The sequence below is a fragment of the Haliotis rufescens genome, unplaced genomic scaffold (genome assembly GCF_023055435.1).
Source record: "Haliotis rufescens isolate VD_foot unplaced genomic scaffold, xgHalRufe1.0.p SCAF_1, whole genome shotgun sequence".
Classification (NCBI taxonomy): domain Eukaryota; kingdom Metazoa; phylum Mollusca; class Gastropoda; order Lepetellida; family Haliotidae; genus Haliotis; species Haliotis rufescens.
The window spans coordinates 83,597,644-83,623,688 of record NW_025963779.1 but is presented as its reverse complement, the minus strand read 5'-3'; the positions used below and the strand labels follow the sequence as shown (position 1 = coordinate 83,623,688).

General features: G+C 41.9%; 1 protein-coding gene across 1 annotated transcript; it reads right to left on the bottom strand.

Annotated features, from left to right (window-relative positions):
* Window positions 1–6,547: 6,547 nt before the first annotated feature.
* On the bottom strand, window positions 6,548–24,945 carry LOC124136924 (basement membrane-specific heparan sulfate proteoglycan core protein-like). The gene is made up of 10 exons (XM_048402525.1): window positions 24,304–24,945; window positions 22,946–23,049; window positions 21,307–21,517; window positions 18,571–18,674; window positions 16,369–16,573; window positions 15,431–15,595; window positions 14,941–15,069; window positions 10,531–10,584; window positions 9,069–9,356; window positions 6,548–6,964 (listed from the first exon to the last, which is right to left on the bottom strand). Exons 1-10 carry the CDS (start codon window positions 24,380–24,382, stop codon window positions 6,951–6,953), a joined length of 1,353 nt encoding a protein of 450 aa, XP_048258482.1. The 5' UTR covers window positions 24,383–24,945; the 3' UTR covers window positions 6,548–6,950.
* Between the last annotated feature and the right edge of the window lie 1,100 nt (window positions 24,946–26,045).

The window sequence follows — 26,045 nt, the reverse complement described above, 5'->3', positions numbered from 1 at the left end:
AGATCCTACACATACTTGCACGAACAGATATCTCACAACAGATCCTACACATGCTTGCACGAACAGATGTCTCACAACAGATCCTACACATACTTGCACGAACAGATATCTCACAACAGATCCTACACATGCTTGCACGAACAGATGTCTCACAACAGATCCTACACATACTTGCACGAACAGATATCTCACAACAGATCCTACACATACTTGCACGAACAGATATCTCACAACAGATCCTACACATACTTGCACGAACAGATGTCTCACAACAGATCCTACACATACTTACACGAACAGATGTCTCACAACATATCCTACACATACTTACACGAACAGATGTCTCACAACAGATCCTACACATACTTACACGAACAGATGTCTCACAACATATCCTACACATACTTACACGAACAGATGTCTCACAACAGATCCTACACATGCCTGCACAAACTGATATCACAAACCCACTCCTTTACACCACGAATGATTGCACGAGCAGATATCACACACCCACTCCTTTACACCACACATGATTGAACGAGCAGATATCACACACCCACTCCTTTACACCATACATGATTGCACGAGCGGATATCACACACCCACTCCTTTACACCACACATGATTGAACGAGCAGATATCACACACCCACTCCTTTACACCATACATGATTGCACGAGCGGATATCACACACCCACTCCTTTACACCACACATGATTGCACGAGCAGATGTCACACACCCACTCCTTACACCACATGAATGCACGAGCAGATGTCACACACTCTCTCATATACACCATGCATGATTGCACAAGCAGATATCACAAAACCACTCCTTTAAACCATACATGATTGCACGAGCAGATATCACACACCCACTCCTTTACACCACACATGCTTGCACGAACAGATGTCACACATCCACTCCTTTACACCATACATGATTGCACGAGCAGATATCACACACCCACTCCTTTACACCAAACATGAATGCACGAGCAGATATCACACACTCGCTCATATACACCACACATGATTGCACGAGGAGATATCACACACCCACTCCTTTACACCATACATGAATGCACGAGCAGATATCACACTCCCAATCCTTTACACCACACATGATTGCACGAGCAGATATCACACACCCAATCCTTTACACCACACATGATTGCACGAGCAGATATCACACACCCAATCCTTTACACCACACATGCTTGCACGAGCAGATATCACATAACCGCTCATATACACCATACATGATTGCACGAGCAGATGTCACACACCCACTCCTTCACACCACACATGAATGCACGAGCAGATTTGATACAACCAGTCATACATGCTGTCCATGCTTGCACGAGCAAATATCAAACAACTACCCCTGCAGATGTCACTGATTAACGTTCCAGGAGTTATTTCCCTTTAATCGCATTGCAGTGTATCAATGAACGCTATTCACCACCGTAATGTTTCTCTTCAGGCGCCGTGTAGAACGTCTAGGTTCGATTCTCTACAGGTAGTATTTGCCTAGCTGTCATCTGAGTCGCACACCACCCATTCTTTCAATGGAGAAGTTACATTTTAGCGAAGCCGCTCACTCGTTGTGTTCAATTATATCATCATTCCAATCATCAGCTCCTTATTACACACCACGTTCAATGGATGTGTCTTAAGACAGGCATCGGACTTCGTATATATATTATTATTGTGTGTTTGTTGTTTAAATTCGCACTCAGCAATATTTCAGGCATATGACGGTGATCTGTAAATAATCGGGTCTCGACCAAACAATCAAGTGATTGACATCATGAGCATCGATCTTTGCAATTGGGATACGATGACATGCATTAACCACGTCAGCGAGCCTGACCACCTGATCACGTTAGCTTTATCAGCATTAAAAACCTAAAAAATTAATACTGTTAATGGAAAATTAAGGTAATACATATTAGACGTTTTAAACAACCTAAATGGGTGACGTACACATATTCTGGCTTACAGACGAAAAATAATATAACACGTTCCCTATTATAAGAGTGCGACTTGAAGTAAAATTACGGAAAAACATACAGAAAATATAAAATATATAAAGGAATGTGTTACGTGTACCATGCTTTTAGAATGTTAAATCTGAGTACCAAATACAGTAAACTACGGTTATAACGAACACAAAGGGACCACTAAATTTAGTTCGTTATAACCGTAGTTCGTTATAAGCAAATATACAACATATACAGCTTATGGACGAGACCAAAAGAAACCCACAACACTTCGTTATATCCGTCAGTTCGTTATAAGCGTGTTTGTTACGATCTTTTTACGTCCCGCTTACCACACTGCTGAGTCCCGAGTACCCTACTTAATATACTCCGAATCCCATGTACCACACTGCTGAGTCCCGAATACCCTTCTAAATATACTCCGAATCCCATGTACCACACTGCTGAGTCCCGAGTACCCTACTTAATATACTCCGAATCCCATGTACCACACTGCTGAGTCCCGAATACCCTTCTAAATATACTCCGAATCCCATGTACCACACTGCTGAGTCCCGAATACCCTTCTAAATATACTCCGAATCCCGCGTACCACACTGCTGAGTCCCGAATACCCTACTAAATATACTCCGAATCCCATATACCACACTGCTGAGTCCCGAATACCCTTCTAAATATACTCCGAATCCCGCGTACCACACTGCTGATTTGTGAATACCCCACTAAATAGTCGATTCCATAACTGCAGCTCTGATTTTCAGACTCGATTTATAACAGGTCGCGTTCATCGACCTGAATTATAAGGGTTCCTGCGGCGTTAAAGAATATTCACTCATTCACAAATGAGCGCATTTAACCAAAGACGTATAGATATATACGTCTTTGACTAAACTAAACATTAAATCGATCTTTGTAATGAGTTACGAAACTTTTACTCTAGTTATTTTGTCAAAAGATGTAAAAACGTGTAAAATACACGTATATCAGGAAATTATGTGTTCACTTTTGTAATATCTCCGACAAAGAAGATCACAGATAAACATCACTCATGCGAAATGATAACAATTTAAAAACCACGGACCTGAACAGATTCAAAGACGTAATAAACACCTCTCGTGGCGACTGGTTGATGTAACTGACTTAATGATCGTCCTCATACATAGCTATTCACCACTTAAAAGTGCCAACTCCGTGTTTGCTTGCTGCAACATGAAGTGTCGTCATCCGCGATGTACTTGACGGAAAGTACTCTCTGGGTGATGCCTCGACCTTTACTGATGCAAGGTGCTCGCTGTTTGGCCATTGTCAGTCCAAGGTAAATACAGGATGTAAATCAGCTATGAGCTGATTTATTTCTGTGCATGTTGCCCATTATTGTCATCTGGAGTAGGCCTCTATGACTCTGTGCCTTCTGTTTAGTTTGACTCTGTTCATGTGACTGAGCTTGGGGTAGGAATACCCTAAGATTTCTGCACACGTCTCTGTGCACCATCGCCTGTTTACCTGTTAGGTATACGCTTCCGGTATATCAAAAAAGGCATGCAATCAATTTGAGTCCCGAGTACCCTACTAAACATACTCCGAATCCCGCGTACCGCACTGCTGATTTGTGAATACCCAAATAAAAATAGTATACTCCGAATCCCGCGTACCACACTGCTGAGTCCCGAATACCATACTAAATATACTCCGAACCCGAATACCCCACTAAATATACTCCGAACCCGGTTTACCACACTGCTCAGTCCCGAATACCCCACTAAATATACTCCGAATCCCGTGTACCACACTGCTGAGTCCTGAATACCCTACTAAATATACTGTGAACCCGGTGTACCACACTGCTGAGTCCCGAATTTCCAACTAAATATACTCCGAATCCCGCGTACCGCACTGCTGATTCGTGAATACCCTACTAAATATACTCCGAATCCCGTGAACCAAATGGGGGTCGGCACCGTACTGTATCCCTCTCATTATTGCGGTAAACTTTTTGACAAACGTCATACAGTTCAGGTTTTTAGATAAAACTAAAACTGAATAACCAAAAAAATATCGAGAATTTTGGATACAACTTGACCAAATGTGGCGTGTTATGCACGTACTTTCTATTCATTTTACCCATAAGGCCATATTTCAATTACCCATAAGTCGCACAGACTTTTCAGCAAGCTATTACAAATAGAAAAAAAAGCTATTCAGGACGTTATTTGAACACAGGCACATTTAGAAGAAGAAAAATATTACTGCCTTTTACGGCAAGCATGGCTTGCTGAAGACCTATTCTACCCCTGATCTTGACGGGTCGTAGGCTATTCAGGATCTCCCAGTCATTATTGTGACGTCAAGACCTCGTGGGGAATTTACATCCATAACAGATGACAACTTTTATGAATTTAGGAGTGTCGTTGCGTTAAAAATGAAAACAACTAACAACACAATAGAAATGTGTAAAATACATACACCAATAATGAATTGTCACTGTAGACGAAATTAGAAATGTATGAATTTCCTATACAATTACCCATAAACCCCCATATCCCCACAGAGTTGTCACAGAACTATTACAAATAGACCAGGCCATCGTGGAATATTTTTTTCCTTATATTTGGTTAAAGCGTTTGCTTGCCACGCCGAAAACCCGAGTTCGAGTCCCATTTTCTTGTTAGTTCGAACGAGTTGAGTTATCATGAGGAACTACGTAGACCTTATGTCACACAAACGTATTTCACCAAACACGAATCTTTGCAGCAAGTGAACTCCTAACGATAAATTCCTCACAGGTGTCAGTAGCGTGCGTGCGGGATTTTAAGTTCCGGGTTGCACAAAGCCATTCAGCTCGTAAAGGTTCGGGCTATTGACACCTGAACTCCTAGTCTACCGGACACCCAATGTCATATATCACGACGCATCTGAGCCTGTAAAGTTGTATTTAAAGTAGCAGATTTGCAGGCAAAGAGGTGAATCCGCTGCTTGTCGGAAAATATGTTTGCCGATAGCCCATTCAGTATGTTGATATTGACAGGCAATAGGCTTGAAACAGTTGTCTCCCTTGGGGAACAACACGCGCCTGATTTGTGTCTTTCCGTGCATGTCGGGGTCTTCACGTCGTGGTTATTTTAGAGGTAAGTCTTAGCTCATATCAGCCGTCAAAATTTGATTTATGTGGCTTAATAGTTCGCGAGAAAAATTATTTTTTCCATCACAGGCTGTATTCACCATGCAAAAACATAAAGCAAAGTTCATTACTCCACACAAAATATATTCTTAAAACCAAATTTGGAATTTTGTCTTGACGAATGTCTTATTTATGTAACTTCAGTAGTTTCCAAGAAAACTTGTCAGTATGTACCAAGTTAAAAAACATGAAGCAAGGGTCATAACCTTGTGAAAAATAAGTTGTCAATATCAACTTTATGTTAAAGACCGTTTTGTGGAACGGGAGCCTGAAGCGACTACAGTCCACTGTATATGTATAATATTGTATATGAACCCTGTTCCTTTGCAATTCAGCACTTTTGTTTGTCGATTCCATAACTGCAGCTCTGATTTTCAGACTCGATTAATAACAGGTCGCCTTCATCGACCTGAATTAGGGTTCCTGCGGCGTTAAAGAATACTCACTCATACACAAATGAGCGCATTTAACCAAAGACGTATATAGATATATACGTCTTTGACTAAACTAAACATTAAATCGATCTTTGTAATGAGTTACGAAATTTTTACTCCAGTTATTTTGTCAAAAGATGAAAAAGCGTGTAAAATACACGTTTATCAGGAAATTATGTGTTCACTTTTGTAATATCTCCGACAAAGAAGATCACAGATAAACATCACTCATGCGAAATGATAACAATTTAAAAACCACGGACCTGAACAGATTCAAAGACGTAATAAACACCTCTCGTGGCGACTGGTTGATGTAACTGACTTAATGATCGTCCTCAGCTATGAGCTGCATTTATTTCTGTGCATGTTGCCCATTATTGTCACCTGGAGTAGGCCTCTAGGACTCTGTCCCTTCTGTTTAGTTTGACTCTGTTCATGTGACTGAGCTTGGAGTAGGAATCCCCTGAGATTTCTGCACACGTCTCTGTGCACCATCGCCTGTTTACCTGTTAGGTATACGCTTCCGGTATATCAAAATAGGCATGCAATCAATTTGCAAAACCAAACAATACTTGGATAAATATCACTGAGCTCTCCGAGTCCATTTTCCCGAGGCAAGGGAATTAACTCACTATAAATAAACGTCCAGTTAGTGCCCTTGCCTTGGGAATCAGCATCACCATTTGTTTGGATGACCTCACCAGATCACCATCAAACGGCAGAGCCATCTGTTATGAAGACATTATATCCTCTACGAGTGCGAATGTCTGGATGAAGGATTGAAAATGAGGGCACTCTAAACCTTAAACCCCAAATTATTGCCGTTGTTCTATGTCAATAGAACACTTTTGGTCAAGAAAAAATCTTATTACATCGAAACATGAAAAATGTTATTCTTCCATCATTCGTCGATAATGAAATTAGAATGTTTTTTACTTTCTTTTATTAAATTCTCGGATACAAAAAGAGGCTGGTATGTTACGAACAACACGCTGAGGTGGCGTTTCTGACAACATCAAAGTGTCTCACAGAAGACGTGAGACATGTCATGGGCGAGAATATTTCTCTCAAAACTTTAAATAATAAACACACAATAAATGGAAACCGTGGAGCATATGGGCCACTCGGCGTCCACGAACAGTAGGTTTCATAGTCATCTACACATCGACTGGCCCTGCCCAAGTATCTCTTAGAACACGTTTTGTCCACCCTGGGCATCGACCTGATTGGTTTGTCTTCAGAGAGAACGTCTTTGTACAGCTTTATGGTAATAACCTCCAGTGATTCAGATTCGTTGTCACTGTCTCGACATCCTGCCAGAACTGGCACTTATTTTGAAGGTTCTGGAAAGAAGCGGATACATCTTAAAGAGACAAACATGAAAAATGACATAGATTATAATAATAATAATAATAATAATAATAATAATAATTATAATAATAATAATAATAATAATAAAAATAATAATTGCATTTATAATGCGCCAGATTCCATTCACCAAGTGGATGCTCATAGCGCTACACTATTATTACCCCGGTCAATGGATCAGTGAACACTCGATTTTTATTCTCAGCTCCCTGGGGAGTATACAACCCAAGCTGCCTGTGAGACGCTAGAAGGTTAACAGCCACATTACCATCTCATCCTACCGGGTACCCACTCACTGCTGGGTCAACAGAGGCACATTTCAACCAAAGTCACTTGACTAAGGAGACACCACATGTGATACATGTGCTTCAGTGTGGGGCAGGACCGAAGCCCTAGAAACTCTCAAGAGTCAAGCTGCTGAACGTGGTCACCCATCCAACTACTCTCCGAGACCGACGTTGCTTAACTTCACCTGATTTGTGATATGTGCACTGTGCAATAAGTGCTTGTTTTACGACAACCTCCACCAAAACGTAAACAAACGCACAATCAAACAAACATAAACAAAAAACAACAACTACTTGTTATTGAATTGACCTCAGTGCATGATGTAAGGTGTAGTAGAAAGACAATCGGATACTTTTATTTAGAAAATTTGAATTTGCTTTATATTTTTCTTTCATCGTGCTTCCCCCAAGCTCATACATGGTAGACAATGAAACGTAATGGCCGAGGAAAACCAGCACCAATGGACGATTATTTTGGAGGGCATACACGGTTCACAAAATACGGTACACATGATATATATACATTTCTTAGTACATTAATATTTTTGGACATTATTTCAGTTACATGACGGCGCATAAAGCTTAAACATGTGTAGCTGAAACGTTCATGGCCTTGTGAGTGAGTGAGTGAGTATGGTTTTACGCCGCTTTTAGCAATATTCCAGCAATATCACGGCGGGGGATACCAGAAATGGGCTTCACACATTGTACCCACGTCGGGAATCGAACCCGGGTCTTCGGCGTGACGATCGAACGCTTTAAAGGGGAAGTGTACACGCTAAAATCACTTTCTTTCTTTTTCTAAACAAAACGCAATTTTAGAATTAGTTAATATCTGTGTTTGAAAATGTAAACTCATTTTTTTCACAGTGAAAGTAGGAAGCTCACAATAGTGTGAAAATGATATGCCGTTATGAGGCCTTCGTTTTTCGAGCTAAACAGGCTTGAGTTATCCCCCTTAGATTATGACGTAATTGGTGCCAATTCAACTGGATCCCTGTCTATTCTCAACGCAAAAGATATCAAGTACCAGTTTTCGGTAAAACAACATGGCCTACGACACACTCCGGCGCAGTGGTGACTCAGCATAACACTATGCTGGCTGGCATCTGAGACGCTAGAATCACACAGCTGTACCTACACCACGTGAAGCGGCTCTAACATAGCATGATAACGTCATAATGTTTATCAATTGGCACCAATGACGTCATATTGCAAGGGGCATAATCCATGGTGTTTTTGTTATGAAAATAGAACACTTGGTAAATGTGAAAAATATAAATCGTTTTAATGCAAAACATATGTTAATTAATTGTGATATTTTTATATTTTTGTCTATGACACTACTAGGTTAACACTTTTAATGTGGAAAAAGTACAAGAAAATTAGGTTCATTTCCGTGTGAACTTGCCCTTTAACCACTAGGCTACCCGACCGCCCCTCATGGCCTTGTGACGCTAACACGCATGGGTATGTTGGTGGACGAATATCCTGATCAAACTGGGCCCTGTTAGACAAAGCGATCGTAGCGCTAAGGTGATCGTAACTCTCATACTTTCACAAGACTTACGACAGTCGCAAAGCTACGATCGCTTTGTGGAACGACACGCATTCGAGCCCGCGAGACACAAGCTCCTCACAGCGATAGTCCGTTCGCGGAGCTCTTACTGAGAGTGTAACGAGGGTGTCACGCGCTGGGAAGGAGCTTGCGCGAGACACGGCTAAGGGAGGCAACTGCGCACAGCGACGTCTGACTCATCAGAGAAACCTGACGTCATTAACTACGACTTACCAACGAGTCTAACACTTGTATTCACGTTTCCTCTGTTGTTGTGGGCAAAACATTCATATTCCCCATAGTCATTGCTCTCCAGATGCATGATCCGCAGCTCGGACCTTTGACGATAGAGACCGTTACTGGTGTTGCTTGTCCGGTGTTTGAAACTGTTAGACAGCTTGTTTCTGTGGCGTGTCCAATGCATCTGGGGGGCTGGGTTACCCACGCTGTGACACACGAGATAGGCAATGCTTCCTTTGCTCGTCATTACCTGTTCGTCCTCAATGTAGACGATTGGTCTCGCTGCACAACAGACAGACAGTGATAAAATTGTGATTATTAATCGTGGTAAGAATTGTGAAGTGAACGAATATTTTATAAATGTCAGAAGTATTTTACTGCGGTCAGTAAATAATCGATTCTGATTAATGCAAACAAGTGATTGAAAACATGAGCAACCTCGCATATCGACGGGATCGAGCCTGACAACCCAATCATTATATCATTGCAAGCATGGTATGATCGCAAAAACATTGCAAACACTGAGATAAGGTTTGGTTTGGTTTGTTTGTTGTTTAACGCCGCACTCAGCAATATTCCAGCTATATGACGGCGGTCTGTAAATAATCGTGTCTGGACCAGACAATCCAGATATTGATATCATGGTCATCGATCCACGCAATTGGGATACGATGACATACATCAACCAAGTCAGCGAGCCTGACCCCCCGATCCCGTTAGTCGCCTCTTACGACAAGCATAGTCGCCACTTACGGCAAGCATGGGTTGCTGAAGACCTGTTCTAGTCACGAGGTCCTGAGATAAGGGCCGGGTGCAAAGAAAGTACACCATTGAAAATGAGTGAGTGAGAGAGTGAGTCAGTGGGTGTTTGGGGAGTTGGGTCTAACGCGTCTTTGAGCAGTATTACAGTTATATAACGGCGTGTCAGCTTGATGTGGGAGTAAAAACCGAAGTGGTGCGGGTCTCCGACGTTGACCACTGTAACCAACGAGCACGGGTATGTTGCTGACAAACCCTGAAACACAATCGGGGAGAACCTGGATTCGATCCCAAAATCATTGGTTTCTGGCTTGCCCAAGGGACGCAACTCTGCACATCGAATTGCAGCGCCTTAGACGACTGGGCAACCCGGATAAAAGTGAGTGGATGAGTATGGTTTTACGCCGCTTTTAGCATTCCAGCAAAATCACGGCTGGGGACACCAGAAATGGGCTTCCAGATTGTACCCATGTCGGGAATCGAACCCAGGCCTTCGGCGTGACGAGCGAACGCTTTAACCACGAGGCTACCCGACCGCCCCTCAACCCGGGTATGACTTATGCTGATTGGACATTGTGTGAAGTTTTGTTTACACCGCTGTTTTGTGGCTGCAGTTTTGTTTCCTAATTCATCATACTTTCTGACTCAGTACACTAACTACATGGTGTGTGGAAGCTGTGAATCACGTGATACATACCCGGACCAGTGGGCGTGGCTGGTGTTGTCCGCGGGGCAGGGGTCGTGGGGTTTGCTGCAATGGAAATACATATTTTGGATACACATATTATGAATTTGATCGCGCACTTTTCAGTTCAAAACTGCCCAAATGCGCTGAAAACATTGCATGCATTATTATCACCCGGTCAGTTACCACAACCTTTTATATTAATTTGGGTGATCCTGGCACAGTTAGACTGGTTAGGCTCATCATCAGCTCAAGACTCTTGCCCTTCTACACGCAGCCCAGACAGCGAATGGGACTTCATCCTGCATAGTCGAACCCACCCAGAACCTTTCGGAGAATGTGAAGACTCCACAACACTGCAGCCTTCTGCATTACCCAGATTGTCAGAAGGGCTGTATTCCTGGTAGCAAACCTGGGTACTCTCATAACATCAGTGAAAAGATTGTGAGGTTCCAAGCCTAAGACACCGAGAACAATGGGGAGTCGGACAACTTGTACATGGGATGCAAGTGTGACATCTCGTAAACGAGGTTCTGCTCGTTCCCATGTCAATCACATTAGGGACATGATTGAATTTATCAAAAAATACAAGATCCGATTTCTTGACAAGATCAGATGTCTGAGGATGTATACGGGCCTATTCCAAAGAAATGTATGATTATCATTTTCCATGACGCCCTCTACATATTCTGGGTCGTACCAAGGGCGGACAACTGAGTCAAAACAACAAGCAAGGCGAAGACGGTCATAAAAGGATCAAGCCACTCCATCCTGTCGCTTAAGATACTGTGTTTATACTAAAGCTGGGCATCCACTGACAATGTGTTTTGCAGTCTCATTAAATTCATTACATAATCTGCAATTCATATTTACATTTTGATGCAAATCCCACATTGACGGTTTCGATTTGGAAGTGACTGGTCCTGAGCAGCGAGTTTCACTTTTCAGGCCAGCCGACTTCATCAAACTCGATGCAGTGGATGTTCACGGCGGCCTGTAAAAAGAATTAACCCTCTGGATGCCGAGTTTTTTTTCTGACGCACATTTTCCTAAGATCGGAAAAGTGAAGGTTGTGCGAGAATTGCGCTCACGCGGCACTGGATCTATCTCTGGCAATACAATTACGCAGAGGTGGAGAATATTAAATTTCTTATTTGATAGTGTAAATTTAACTGTAAATATCAAACCGGTTTTTAAAAAAGACACTCCTAAGTGTTGTCCGAGAATTTATTCTGCGTTGAAAAACAGTAAATTTCTCCGCTTTTTATCGTACACCGATAAAAGTACTGTGCGACAATTTTTTTAATTAAGAAGCTTTACGGAAACTGTGAGCGAACAAAATACTGCCTAATATCTGAACGACATAACTACATATCAAATGGGGTTATATGCGTATGTATAACGACATACATTTAATTCCAAAAATAGCATGCCGTAAATGACGAAAACTGATTTTTCTCTATGACGTCAAAAGGTGACAGAGAGGTTACACACGTACAAAGAAAAGGGGGCATAACTCCGCTATGCTTAGCTCTAGTTTGTTGTAACTCAGGTCACTTGGTGAGAATTAACTGTGGGTAAGGACAATATATTTTCTTGGTGTTTTGTTCAGGAGGAACCAAACTATTCCAACACAAATATCAATATTGAAACTGTACACGTTTAGTTATAAAATATACCCATCAGAAATGATGAAATCGTACTTCATAAAAAGGAGGTAATAGAGAAATGGATGGCCTTATCTAACCTATAACTTTGTCCTTAGATTCCAACATTCTCCTGATTGTGTAAGTGTAATTTGACTAATGTTGCATCATTATTAATGGAGCACAAGCCTTATCACCAAATGTTATGAAATACCCTAAAAATAACACGATACCTTTTGACGTCATGGCTGGTTTTATGTCTTGGATAACGTCGGAAAAAGACGACACTGGTATTTTGATTAATATATATCTCCCCTAATTTTCGTTCATGGTATGGAAAATCTCGATGTGTGGAACTGAATTTGACGCTTTTTCGACACAACATAAAATGACTGCTCTCACCAAGTAAATAATGTCTTGAATATGTAAACAATTAGAACGTTTATCGAGTATCTTAATTGGACAAGACACGCACCTGTTTGGCATCAATTTACGTAATGAAATTCCCAAAAGAATATTTCAAAACAACCACAATTATATTCAATATTGGACATATATTTGTTCATGATTATGCTATTTTTTCTTACACAATTAAAGATGCAAAGAAAGCTCTATTGGTATAGAATTATCAGGGTAATCGTATACGTTTGAACCAACGGGGTACCTGGCATGGGTTTTATTTTTATACATTTTACAGTTCCTGGAGAAATAAAGTAAACTGTTTACTATCCTGTGATCACAATATTGAAACAATAATGTAACCATTGATTATATAATGCAAAACGAGAGGATTAATTCGTAAATTGTTTGTGACTAACGCGCACCTGGTGAATCGTTAGATATCACTGTTCTTTGTATCCAACGACATAAAAGACAAATCCAAGACTAAGACATTTCAGAAATGTGTGCATATATTTTACCGAAACATATCATCCATTTTGTTAAAGTAATATATTCAGTTTTAGTTATAAAATAAAATGAAACGGCTGTTCATGGACATTGGTTATATGAACTTATAATATTGACTTATTACACATCCCAAGAAATATGTACATTCTGCAGTTACATTTACACTTCATCTTGTAACACTTGTCCAAAGGAAAGAAATATCGTAGTCGACACTATAAACCTATCACATTGTTATGTAAACAATGTTCGAACAAACAAACAGGAGATTATCAAAGGTTCCTTCATGCATGTTGTGGCCTATATGTACGTATGATTTCATTTTGAACATTGACAAATATCCAAAGTGAAATTAATTGTGTGAAAAAATGTATAAAAGACATGCAAAATATACACCATAACTGAAACTGTAAACAGCATGATACAGTGATCGTGTGCACTCTCATTCAAGGACCTTCACCTCAAAGAAATGACCAAATATGTACAACAATGTTGACGTATGACATCACTACCTGTGACCCACTTTTACAAAATGGCGTGTACACTTTCAACAGTACGCGGGATTGTACGAGGGGACTTTCGTTGATTCAGGGATCGTATAAACATAAATGTGACATGTAAGTAATCAGAAACATTCTGACAATCTATGTACTGTTATTTGTTGTCATAATTTTCATAGAAACAAACGGAAATAGTCAGAAATTCCGATAAATACCGTTGTCGTTGTGCGTGATTTTGCGTCAGTCATGGCGTCAACCAGAACGGTAACGTTGACAACTTCTGTTGAAAATATCTAATCATTGCAATGTATCTATTTGAAATTCCGTACTTCTTCCTACGATTCTCTTCCCATGCATGTTCTGAAAATGTTGAGCCAATATATTGAACGAATAGACGAATGGATAGCTCAAAATAGGAGAATATGCTACACTGTGTAAAATCTGAATTTTGCTTTGTTTACATTTCAACCATGTGCAGTTTTTCGAGCACAGCGTTCGTTTTCACACCTAAGTTATTTTGCTTGATTTCATCTAGCCACTTTGTATTGGTGACAAAGACCACTGGTCATTTGATTCTAAAATGTATGAGGAATTCAAGGATGTAGGTATTGCAGATAAGTTTGAAATATACGTGATGTTACAGGCGTCTCATAACCGGTGTACCTGAAACGTGATTTTGTAAACACTATCCAATATGGTGGAAAGTTCACTTGGGCGTTCGTGTTTTCGTTTTTCCCAAAACATTCTAAACGATTCTAGGGTTATCGGAGACGTTTTTGAATGATCATTGGTGATTTCATAAAATACAGATACCCGTGATAACTAATATGCTATTTTTGAAATTCATTTCTCCGAGTAAATATCCGAAATTTAGATTTCAAAACATGCTGTAAATAACGCCGTGAGTGTTAATTTAGTAATGTGTAAAAAATGGCGACATTTACGATGTACCTCATTTTCAGAGGTCATGTTCAGTACTTTTGCTTGGCCTAAAATGCCAGTGGATGATATCACAGGACAGGGAATTTCCCACCTTATTCAAAACTGTAAAGTGTTGTTGTGTGGGTGATGTATTTTGAATTTTATTCGACTTCAAAGTGAGGGTTGTAGAGGAGGGACATATATGTCCCTCTGGCATCCAGGGGGTTAACAGTTCGAGCCTGTGCCGATTTGATATGGCACTTCGCTTGGTTGACACTCATTTCCTGGCATAAGGACGTGCATTCAATATAGACCAATGATGCTGGGTATAAAGTAAAATGGCTATCATATGTTAACAAAAAACGTTTTAAACTGCAAAATGACGCCAAAATGAACTTTCATCTGTTACATACAATACGTCCGTCAATGAGTAACATACTGGTACCCACCTTCCACGACCAGCTTGACCCTGCCTCTGCCGGTGGGGTAGACGCCGTTCCTGCCTGTGCATGTGTAGTTGCCGCCGTCCTCCGGTCTGGCACTGGGAATCTTATACGTCGTACCAAGCACTCCCAGATCTGCGGAGAAGGTAGCGATTGAATTACGAACGGTTATAACGAACACGCTTATAACGAACTGACGGATATAACGAACTTACTTTTGGGTCCCGACTATTTGCTGTTGTTATACTGTATATATGCTTATAACGAACTACGGTTATAACGAACTAAAATTAGTAGTCCCTTAGAGTTCGTTATAACCGTACTTTACTGTAAGTGCATGGGCAATAAACTAATGGCAACTATGACTGTGTGACAGCACCACGAAGTACACACTTACGTCAAACCTGTCCAGACGAATATTAGTTACGAAAGAAATAGTTTTTTATGATTATATTAATGTAATACCTTAATATATTTTTTTTTAGCCCATACTTACTTTTCTTGACCCTCTTGCCCCCGACCATTACACGTGCACTCCAGCTGATCTTGGGGGAAGGGTGACCCCTGAAGTTACAGGCCAAGGTCGCGGGGCTTCCTTCCTTGACATTCACCGTACTGACGTGGTTATTGGTAACGAGTACGGGAGCTTGCTTTTGAGGACCTGGAACAAACGTTAATAAAATCCCTTACTGCAGACACAACTGGGATATGTACTTAGCAATAACGTCTGTTGAGGAGTGACGGGGTGAGTTGGGCTAAGCGCGAACAGTTTTACAGTTACATATCGGCGTTTGAGGGTCATATAAGCCGAGGGACAAAGGAACACGTTTACCTACTTGGCAAAAACCTACAAAAGGGATATGGTTTTTAAAACACGATCAGCGTATCCTATCCAGGGTAAGGGACGTAACTTTTACAAAAATCGTTGTGCCTGCGACAGCCGGGTCACACGTGCCCCATACAGAGCATGCACTAAACACACTGTAGAAATAAAGGGGTATAAAATGCCAATGAAAACAGCTTACTCCACTTGAACAGAATATAGCATTATACAGTCTTGAAAGAGTGAGTTAAAGAGGGAATAAGTGAATGAGTGCGTGCGTGTACAGGTTGCTTTATCTCTGGGCAGCAGCGTCGAGCTACGTCACGGCGGATTGCATGCTGTGTTGGATATCGAGCAGACTGCCCACTGCCCAGATGCTAAACATCGCCAGGGTACTATGCCAAGCTAAGTTTGTGTATCACTCCATGAGTGAGTGAGTTGAGGTTTACGACGCTTTAAGCAAAGTTCCGTCAAACTCACGGCGGGGAACACCATACACGGGCTCCATTTGCCCCCATCTGGGGAATCGAACCCGGGCCTTGGGCGTGACGAGCTGACGTTTTCACCACTCGGCTACTAAACTGGCCTTTCACGCTATGACCTGACAGTACCTTTGCTTCTTAGTGTGAAGGTGCGAGTGAGGACTGGGTTGGTGTTGACGATGCATGTATATGTGCCGAAGTCGCTGTCCTTGACGTTCCTGATGCGGAGACTCCATTCTTCCCGCGTAGTGTGATGGATGCGGAGACGGCTGTCACTGGAGAGGACCTTCTTCCTGTACGCCAACACCCCACCCCTCTCTCCTACCCACAACACCTGAACAAGTAAAGGGGGGAGACTATCAGTTTACTGGAACACATTGCCGTCAATCATGGTTCAAAGGACAATTTGCGATCATTAATAGTTGGTTTACAGTATAACCCCGTAAATACGGACGGTTTCGTTCGCAGTCAAATCATCCGAATGAACAAATTGGTGTTTGAAAAAATCATAGGTAGACATAGTATTAATCGACTATGAACGATCCTTATAGATCACGTCCGGATTGTGGGGTGTCCGCACTAACGGGGTCCTGACTACTGTACTGTACAAGTGTACATGGTGTGTACACCACCACTGTTAGTATTTGCTCAGTCAAGTCAAGTATGGTTTATTATTGTGCTTGCATGTTGAGATTAAAACCTTGATATGCGAAAGCACTGATCATTGGGCTCCCGATTGATGCAACTCTCATATTTAATAGCCTTAATCAAGTGTGAGGGAAATGAGGTTTACTGTCGCGTTCATAACTATTGTACTTATATAGCGACGTGCATAATAACGGACCAAAAAACGTATTGGCGTTATAGGAAGTACATTTCAAGCCCTTGCTACACTGTTGGTCACAAAGTTGTAAAATCTTGAGCTGAGGTGAAATAGGGTTTAACGTCGCGTTCAAGATATATAACGACGCGCATACACGTGTGTGTGTGTGTGTTCGTGTGTGTGTGCGTGCGTGCTTGCGTGCTTGCGTGCGTGCGTGCGTTCGTGCGTGTGTGTTTGTGTGCGTGTGTGGCTGCTTGTACTAGTCCGGACTAATGCCGATTTTATAGTGCTATCCAACCATGCCGCAGTTTAACATGACTACCCCACTCAAACACAGTATACTGACTCCGAGCCGACCAGTCCTTGTTTTATTCCCTTAATGTCGAACGCCAGGCATGGTAACAACAAGTACCATCGTTTAACGTCTTTTGCTACGAAACGGCCGGCTAGGGGATCGAACCACCGACCTTCCGCTCTCCGAGCAGACGCTCAATCCACTACACCACGGAGGCGGTCCCTAATACAAATAATAATGTGGTTATGATCCATATGAAAATATAATTTAAAGGTTCTGTGAATTTATCAACGTATGGCAACGTTTGCTCTGTTTGACGGATGCACTTGTGTCACGTTTTACAGTATCACTTGTCAAGGCTAACCCGAGGCCTGAACCTAATCACAAATCATATTACAAAGCGAATAATTACTGAAGCGTCAATGGACATTGTTACTTATGTGCCTTTAACCCTATGTCCGTCAGTTAAGGCCTCCACGTGATGAAATGTGTATAATAGTAATTCGCTACGCGCAGCCAAGGAGCTTGACGCGCAACAATGGAAGGGAGGTAACTCTTCGGGGAAAAGTCCATTGATCTTAAACGATGTCGATTATACCAGAGACCATATATCGGTATATGGTCTCTGATTATACCAATGCTCCGTCGACAATGTTGATTGCCAGGATTTACGTTGGTATCTGAGAGTTACTGGTGTTAACTAGAGTTTAAAGAGGTCACCATACCTCACAGACTACCAGCTAAGCATCTCAATAATACTTAATTAGTTTCTACTTTTAAGTTACAAAAATAAGCATCCTGTCGCAGTGAAGTGTGTTTTCCACAGTAGTAATATAAACATCAACATGTGGTTATTTGTTTTCAGACACAACCCACATATATCCCATGACAAGAGGATACCTTTAACTCTATATTGATAACAAGTTGTATTTATGTACAGAACGGTCACCAAAATACCAGATGTTTCATTTTCAGATACACCACTCATCACAAAAGTCACACAGTTCTCTTGAACCTTACGTTGGAAATACTTCCACCATATAAATATATCACATTTACAAAAATACACACATGTCTATTAAATACTTTTATCAGTTATTATCAACAAAATAATTTTAATGTTTAAAAATCCAGAATATTAAATTGTGGGTCCTTTACTGCTGGTACCTATTTCGCGTAGATAATATTTCCTGCGTAGAAACCGTTGCCTCACCTTGTGTTTCTTCAGGTTTTTAACATTGCACGGCATGAGTACCGTCTCTCCAACGTCTACTTTCAGGATACTCTCTGTAGCCTCGATGTGGGTGCCGCCGTTTCCTAGAGACAGGCATGGACGTTAACGTACAAGCAGTGCGAGTCATTGAAACAGTAAAACCTCTTTACCTAGTAGTCCAAGACAAGTGGTCGCCTGATTTAAAAAAGGCGCAGTATATATGCATGTCCCCTTAAATCATATATGAATCCAAGGGTACAAATTAAGCGTTGAAACTATAAATATTACGTTTAAACTGCGGCGTTTGGCAAGCACCCGACTCTCGTAATAGGGGCTCCAGGGGCTCCTATGTTGTAGGCAGTAAAAATATCTGTGAGAGGATTTTAAAAATGATGGAAAGCCCCTTGCCGTCACCATGCCACATATATAAAGGCAACTTCTGCTGGTCGAACCACACTACAAACCAACCTCAATCTAAATAAGGTTCCTACTCTAGATGAAATACTAAACCCTCAAAATAAACTAGAAAACTTCAAGGCCCTAGGCGTATTCCTAATCAAAACAGGCCTAATTAAGCGCATCTAAAAACTAATTAATCTACAAATCCAAAATGCAATAAACATACAAACACCCACCTCACCCGGCTCCCTTAGTTCCCTCCTCCACCCACCTCGGCATTTATTCCAAATTTTAAAATTTCAAAAAATCGATATAAGCAACCCCTAAAAGCCCCCTCTTGTGTTGCACACACCACTTTAACCCTTCTCGGAATACACTAAATGGTCTGGCCAGGCCCGTGTGCGAAATACGCTGCAGTCGGAAAGCGCACGTTAAATCTTCTATATCAGTCAGTCAGTGGTCGAATTAATGGAACGGTTCGACAGGCTCGGTGACTTGGTTGATTGTCTGTCATATCGTACCGCGACGGCGAGGATCGATCGTTTCTCATAATTTCATTCACTGGATTGTCAGACTCGAGTATTGTCGGACCACCGTCATTCAAGTGGAATGTTGATGAGCGCAGGGTTAAACAACAACCAAACATCCATCACCATTAACATCCATGCACCACAGCATGCTCATTAAATCAACCGAAAGAACAATGTTACGACCAGAAACGTCTTTGTTGAAACCATCCACCTGCAACCACTCACCTGGCATAATAAGTGACGGAGTCTGCGACCACCCACCTGGCATAATAAGTGACGGAGTCTGCAACCACCCACCTGGCATAATGACTGACGGAGTCTGCGACCACCCACCTGGCATAATGACTGACGGAGTCTGCGACCACCCACCTGGCATAATGAGAGGGATGGTCTGCGACCACTCACCTGGCATAATGAGAGGGATGGTCTGCGACCACCCACCTGGCATAATAAGTGACGGAGTCTTCGACCACCCACCTGGCATAATGAGTGACGGAGTCTGCAACCACCCACCTGGCATAATGAGTGACGGAGTCTGCGACCACCCACCTGGCATAATGAGTGACGGAGTCTGCGACCACCCACCTGGCATAATGAGTGACGGAGTCTGCGACCACCCACCTGGCATAATGACTGACGGAGTCTGCGACCACCCACCTGGCATAATGACTGACGGAGTCTGCGACCACCCACCTGGCATAATGAGAGGGATGGTCTGCGACCACTCACCTGGCATAATGAGAGGGATGGTCTGCGACCACCCACCTGGCATAATAAGTGACGGAGTCTTCGACCACCCACCTGGCATAATGAGTGACGGAGTCTGCAACCACCCACCTGGCATAATGAGTGACGGAGTCTGCGACCACCCACCTGGCATAATGAGTGACGGAGTCTGCGACCACCCACCTGGCATAATGAGTGACGGAGTCTGCGACCACCCACCTGGCATAATGACTGACGGAGTCTGCGACCACCCACCTGGCATAATGACTGACGGAGTCTGCGACCACCCACCTGGCATAATGAGTGACTGAGTCTGCGAACACCCACCTGGCATAATGAGTGACGGAGTCTGCGACCACCCACCTGGCATAATGAGTGACGGAGTCTGCGACCACCCACCTGGCATAATGAGTGACGGAGTCTGCGACCACCCACCTGGCATAATGAGTGACGGAGTCTGCAACCACCTACCTGGCATAATGAGTGACGGAGTCTGCGACCACCCACCTGGCTTAATAAGTTACGGAGTCTGCGAACACCCACCCATCTTCGCGAGGCAAGTGAGTTAACTGACTATAAAAGTCCAGTTTCCACCCTTGCACAACTAGGCTGGTATTATGGAGTTACATTTTGGCTGGACTAACGAGTCTATGCATAGTCCAATCAAAATCGCGCACCGAAATCGAAATCCGGTTCGTAAAGTGTCATGCAGATTTCGGTCGACTGCAGGATTTTCATGTTTTTAATCAAGGTGATCGCGTGATTTGATGCACTTCGCGATATAAGACTAGTTTTATCACTATATAGATCTTGATTATCGATCAGATCGTCTTGACTGGGCGCCACCGTTTTGTTTGAAGCAAATGCAAGTGATACGAGAGGTTGAATCTGATTGGTCCAAAGGAGAGGCATAGAAAGGACATAACTCGTAATAGCCACTGGTGGCGCTACGATCGAGCCCAGGAATTCCTGCCAAGTTCGGCAAGGGTGGAAACTGGACTTTTAAAGTCAGTTAACTCTCTTGCCTCGGGAAGATGCCACCCACCTGACATAATGAGTGACCGAGTCTGCAACCACCTACCTGGCATAATGAGCGTGATGGTCTGCGACAGTTCATCGTGTCCAGTGACACGACACTCGTACTCCCCGGCGTCCGACGTGTCCAGTTTCTTGATGTACAGTGTCCACCTCTGGGTCGCAGGTTCATGAGCAACCCGGTATTTCTTGGACGGGGTAAACTTGGCGGTTCCCACTGAGATAGGGACCGGATCCGACAGCCGCCGCCAAGTCACCTGCAGCACAGACGGAGATAGCATACAGCTGGTTCATTACTTTATACAGTCGAACGAATGCCTAAATGGACAATTTCACCTTCTATATTCGTAGTACTACTATTTATTACAGGACTGTCACCCCGAACACTATCCCTCTAAGTAGTCACTGTTATTGATATATTCACTGAATATTTGTATTCTGGATATTAACCCTACTGTCTGTTCACTCTACGTTACAGGAATAATGGACGATCACCCTTCTATCTATTCACCATTTACTATTAGAAAACTGATATCAGGGACAATCACCTTCTATCTATTCACCATTTACTATTAGAAAACTGCTGGCCTGGACATTCACCCGACTATCTATTAACTGTTTACGATAGGAAACCTGATATCCGAGACAATCACCTGCTATCTTTTCACTATTTACTGTAGGAAAACTGATATCCGGGACAATTACATTCTATCTATTCACTATTTACTATTTGAAAACTGATATCAGGGACAATCACCTTCTATCTATTCACCATTTACTATTTGAAAACTGATATCCGGAACAATCACCTGCTATCTATTCACCATTTACTATTTGAAAACTGATATCAGGGACAATCACCTTCTATCTATTCCCTCTTTATGACAGGAAAACTGATATCAGGGACAATCACCTTCTATCTATTCACTATTTACTATTTGAAAACTGATATCCGGGACAACCACCTTCTATCTATTCCCTCTTTATGACAGGAAAACTGTTATCAGGGACAATCACCTTCTATCTATTCACTGTTTACAAAAGGAAAACTGATATCCGTGACTATCACCTATCTATTCACTATTTACTGTAGGAAAACTGATATCCGGGACAATTACATTCTATCTATTCACTATTTACTATTTGAAAACTGATATCCGGGACAATCACCTTCTATCTATTCCCTCTTTATGACAGGAAAACTGATATCAGGGACAATCACCTTCTATCTATGCCCTCTTTATGACAGGAAAACTGATATCAGGGACAATCACCTTCTATCTATTCCCTCTTTATGACAGGAAAACTGATATCAGGGACAATCACCTTCTATCTATTCACTGTTTACAAAAGGAAAACTGATATACGTGACAATCACCTATCTATTCACTATTTACTGTAGGAAAACTGATATCCGGGACAATTACATTCCATCTTTTCACCATTTACTATTTGAAAACTGATATCCGGGACAATCACCTTCTATCTATTCACTCTTTATGACAGGAAAACTGATATCCGGGACAATCACCTTCTATCTATTCACTATTTACTAAAGGAATACTGCCATCCTGGACAAATTTATTGCCTGCTACAGAATAATTGCTACTTCACTACCAAACTGGCCACAAAGATAAACGTTTCTTCAGCTGATGATGTCTCCAGGAATACGAAGGTTCACTTACCGTGTTCCGGCCCAGGTTGGCGACAGTGCAGTACAGTTCGGCGTCGTTCCCGATGTAGTAGGTGATGTTGAGTTGGGGAGCGTCTACATCCGGGAACTTGGCAGCTGAAATACCGTATGGAAAGGCCAACACAACATCAGTCCCATATGGCGAATATATCCACCTTTATTGTGTTTTGAAGAAGTTGTATTAGAATAGTAACTTGTGGTATCAGTGACCATGATTATCTTCAGGTTGAATTTAACTTTTTAAATTACTTGATTTCTGAATCTCCCGTCACGAAATTCACAAATGTTGAAAATACGAGGGGTGGGTGAGCGCTTAGTCTCATCACGGACTTGTTATATAGGTTCGTGGTCTCATTTAGAAAGACTTGACGTTAAGACATTAAACATTAAAGATGTTGGAGTGATTTTAAACAACAAACATACTTCTACAACTACTCATACTGCTATTACCACTACCACCACTACTACTACTACTACTAGTAGTAAGAATAATACTTCTTATGTTTAACTTTTTTCATTTCACCCGACGACATTATTCTAAAAGTAGTTTTTTTCAATTTTTACCAGGTATCATATGATATAAAACATACGTCATGGAAAAAAAATAATTAAAAGGACTGCTAAAATTTTACCTAACTAATCGTGCACATTAGTGTTTACTTCATTAACTGTGCAGCGCGTTAACACTGTATGCTCTTAATTAGTGTAAAGTTAACCTCAGTCCCGTGCTTGTTTAACCGTTTACACGTGATCTTATGAGCTTCGATATCTTCATTGGCAATTCACCCCGCTAAGCGTTTATCTCCCTTCCATGTATTAAGCGTCATGTACCGTTCCTGCTGTGTCCGTGCTGCACGTCGCGAGCGTTAAATACCACAGACAGCTTCCGCCTTGTGTTTCTACTCAAGCTGATAGATATCCACGTGTGTGTATACACTGAGATTATATGATTGTTTGTTGCAAAATCTCACACATCGTAATTCATGCTTGTATCTTAGAATATTTACGTAATTCCGAAAGGTGTCGGGAAACGTGTTAATTGAAAATACTTCCTCGTGTGATGAATAAATGAACCGATAAGTGTGTACCACAAAAACAGGTGGTTTCAGATAAATCAATGGAAACATAAACCAATACGCTATATCGTGCGTAGAGTAATCATACTAATAAGTAATAATACGTGGGCTTATATTTATTATAAAAAAACACTGATGAGAAAATGACTACATTACGCAGGACTGTTTATTTTCATTTTTTTATCCTCATCGATTGATTTTTAAAATGAACTATTAGACGTGTTTGATAGTTTTAGCAAATGACAGTAAAAGTTAAATAACGATGTACACTTACCCAAGGTGACGCCGGAGAACTCCACTGTTCCAACAATGATGCACATATACACAGTCACTATCACACCGGTGGTGGACATCTTTGTAATATTTAAATGTTGAATATTTACTTAACCAGTCAAAGAAAACGTGTTATTCCCAAATGTTCCAAGTATCTTTCATCTGAACGTGATGTCACTCCCAGCGATCCCTCCCATGATGTCTGCAGACGTTTATGTCTGTAACAGTGCCGTGGGTTTGTAAACAGCAGCAGAACTCTCTAGCATCACACACGATTGGCAGGATTTATGGAACCGTTAGAACCAATTAACAGAGAATACCAAGTATCTGGTTCTTAAGAATATTCTCCGGAAAGAGCAGCAGTGGTCTCCCTTGGATACTGGTTCAACTCTTCAGCTGTAACAGCATTCCCACGGTTGTAATATTCGAGCTGTAGTTCATGCTCCGATTTTGGGTAAATCTTTTTTCCACGGTTCTGCATTGAGCAGCAATCACTAAACTCCCAAGGGCTATCTTCAGACTGACTCCGGTCAATATATACTGCTGCACAATGCCGTGTTAAAGTGCGACCCACGTTTTCCTTTCCGAAACTCGTGAATCACACTGAGAGGAGGGATGTAAACCTCAGACATGTAGAGGGGGATGCGGAAAATGGGAGCGGATGTTCCTGGGTTGTAAAGTCATTAGCGGTCGTATTCCAATGTTCATTAGTGGAGCGAGGGGGTTATTTACTCATGCAAGAGGGGGGGGGGGGGGGGGGCGTTAATCAGGGCTATCATACCAGAGAACATATTGTTGTTTTAATGATCAGTACCCCGCCATGTGCTATCACTTAAAGCAGGACGTCAAATGCACTGATTTTAAGATAAAGGTCATAATATTTGGGACGGGATCGTGCATATGGCGGTGAAACACGAAAGCACTTTGAAGTGTTGCGTTAATGTGTGACGCAGGTACTCAATTCATGCAATTTCCGCAATCTGTGAATGTCATTAAGTTTCAAGGACGAATTTACCAGTTAAAGTTGTTTCAGATACGACTTGAATTAATTGAAAAAGTACATCGATCTTGAAACTTGAGAACTCTTGTATTCACTCGTTTGACACGATCCTTTATCAAAAGTTCATATTCATTTCAGAAATTATTCCATTGTATCTGTTCTAACTGATGCATATTTTAACAAGAGTTATAAATGTACATCTGACTAAACGGATATAACATAAAGAGCTCGGAAGCGAGAATGTACTTCCGGTTGGCTTTCTCCTAAACAATTTATATCCCACAACTATATGTGTTCGGTAACGGGATGGTTTTCGCGAGTGTGTGAAATTTCTCATATCCCTATGATTGTATAGTCAACTTTATTATAATTCACATGGTTTATACATAAGCGGTGACCTTCAGTGACGGGTCGCCTACTGTGCCAGGCGGTGTGGTGTCGATCACTGGGCATCGAGTGGAGTGGAAGGAAGCTGTGGTGAATCCCCGCTGTCCACGCACTGTGAATATATGTTGTGGTATGTAGGTGAGATCTTCCCATGAAGAGTTGGAGTGAGTGAGTTGGGTTTAACGCCGCTTTTAACACTATTCCAGTTATATAACGGCGTGTCAGCTTAATGTGGGAGGAAAGCCCCAACTGATGCAGGTCTCAGATGTTTACCACTTCGGTGAAACCCACGAGCACGGGTATGGTGCTGACAAACCTAGAAACATAATCAGGACGAACCGGGATTCGAACCCCCA

Bases quoted from the DNA above. Each gene is read 5' to 3' on its own strand.
- LOC124136924 (XM_048402525.1), bottom strand. From the start codon at position 24,382: ATGTCCACCACCGGTGTGATAGTGACTGTGTATATGTGCATCATTGTT. The intron at 15,070-15,430 runs GTAAGTATGGGC...CCTTCTCCGCAG, and splicing joins GGGCAAGAGGGTCAAGAAAA to ATCTGGGAGTGCTTGGTACG. The intron at 10,585-14,940 runs GTGGGTACCAGT...TTTCCATTGCAG, and splicing joins GGTCAAGCTGGTCGTGGAAG to CAAACCCCACGACCCCTGCC.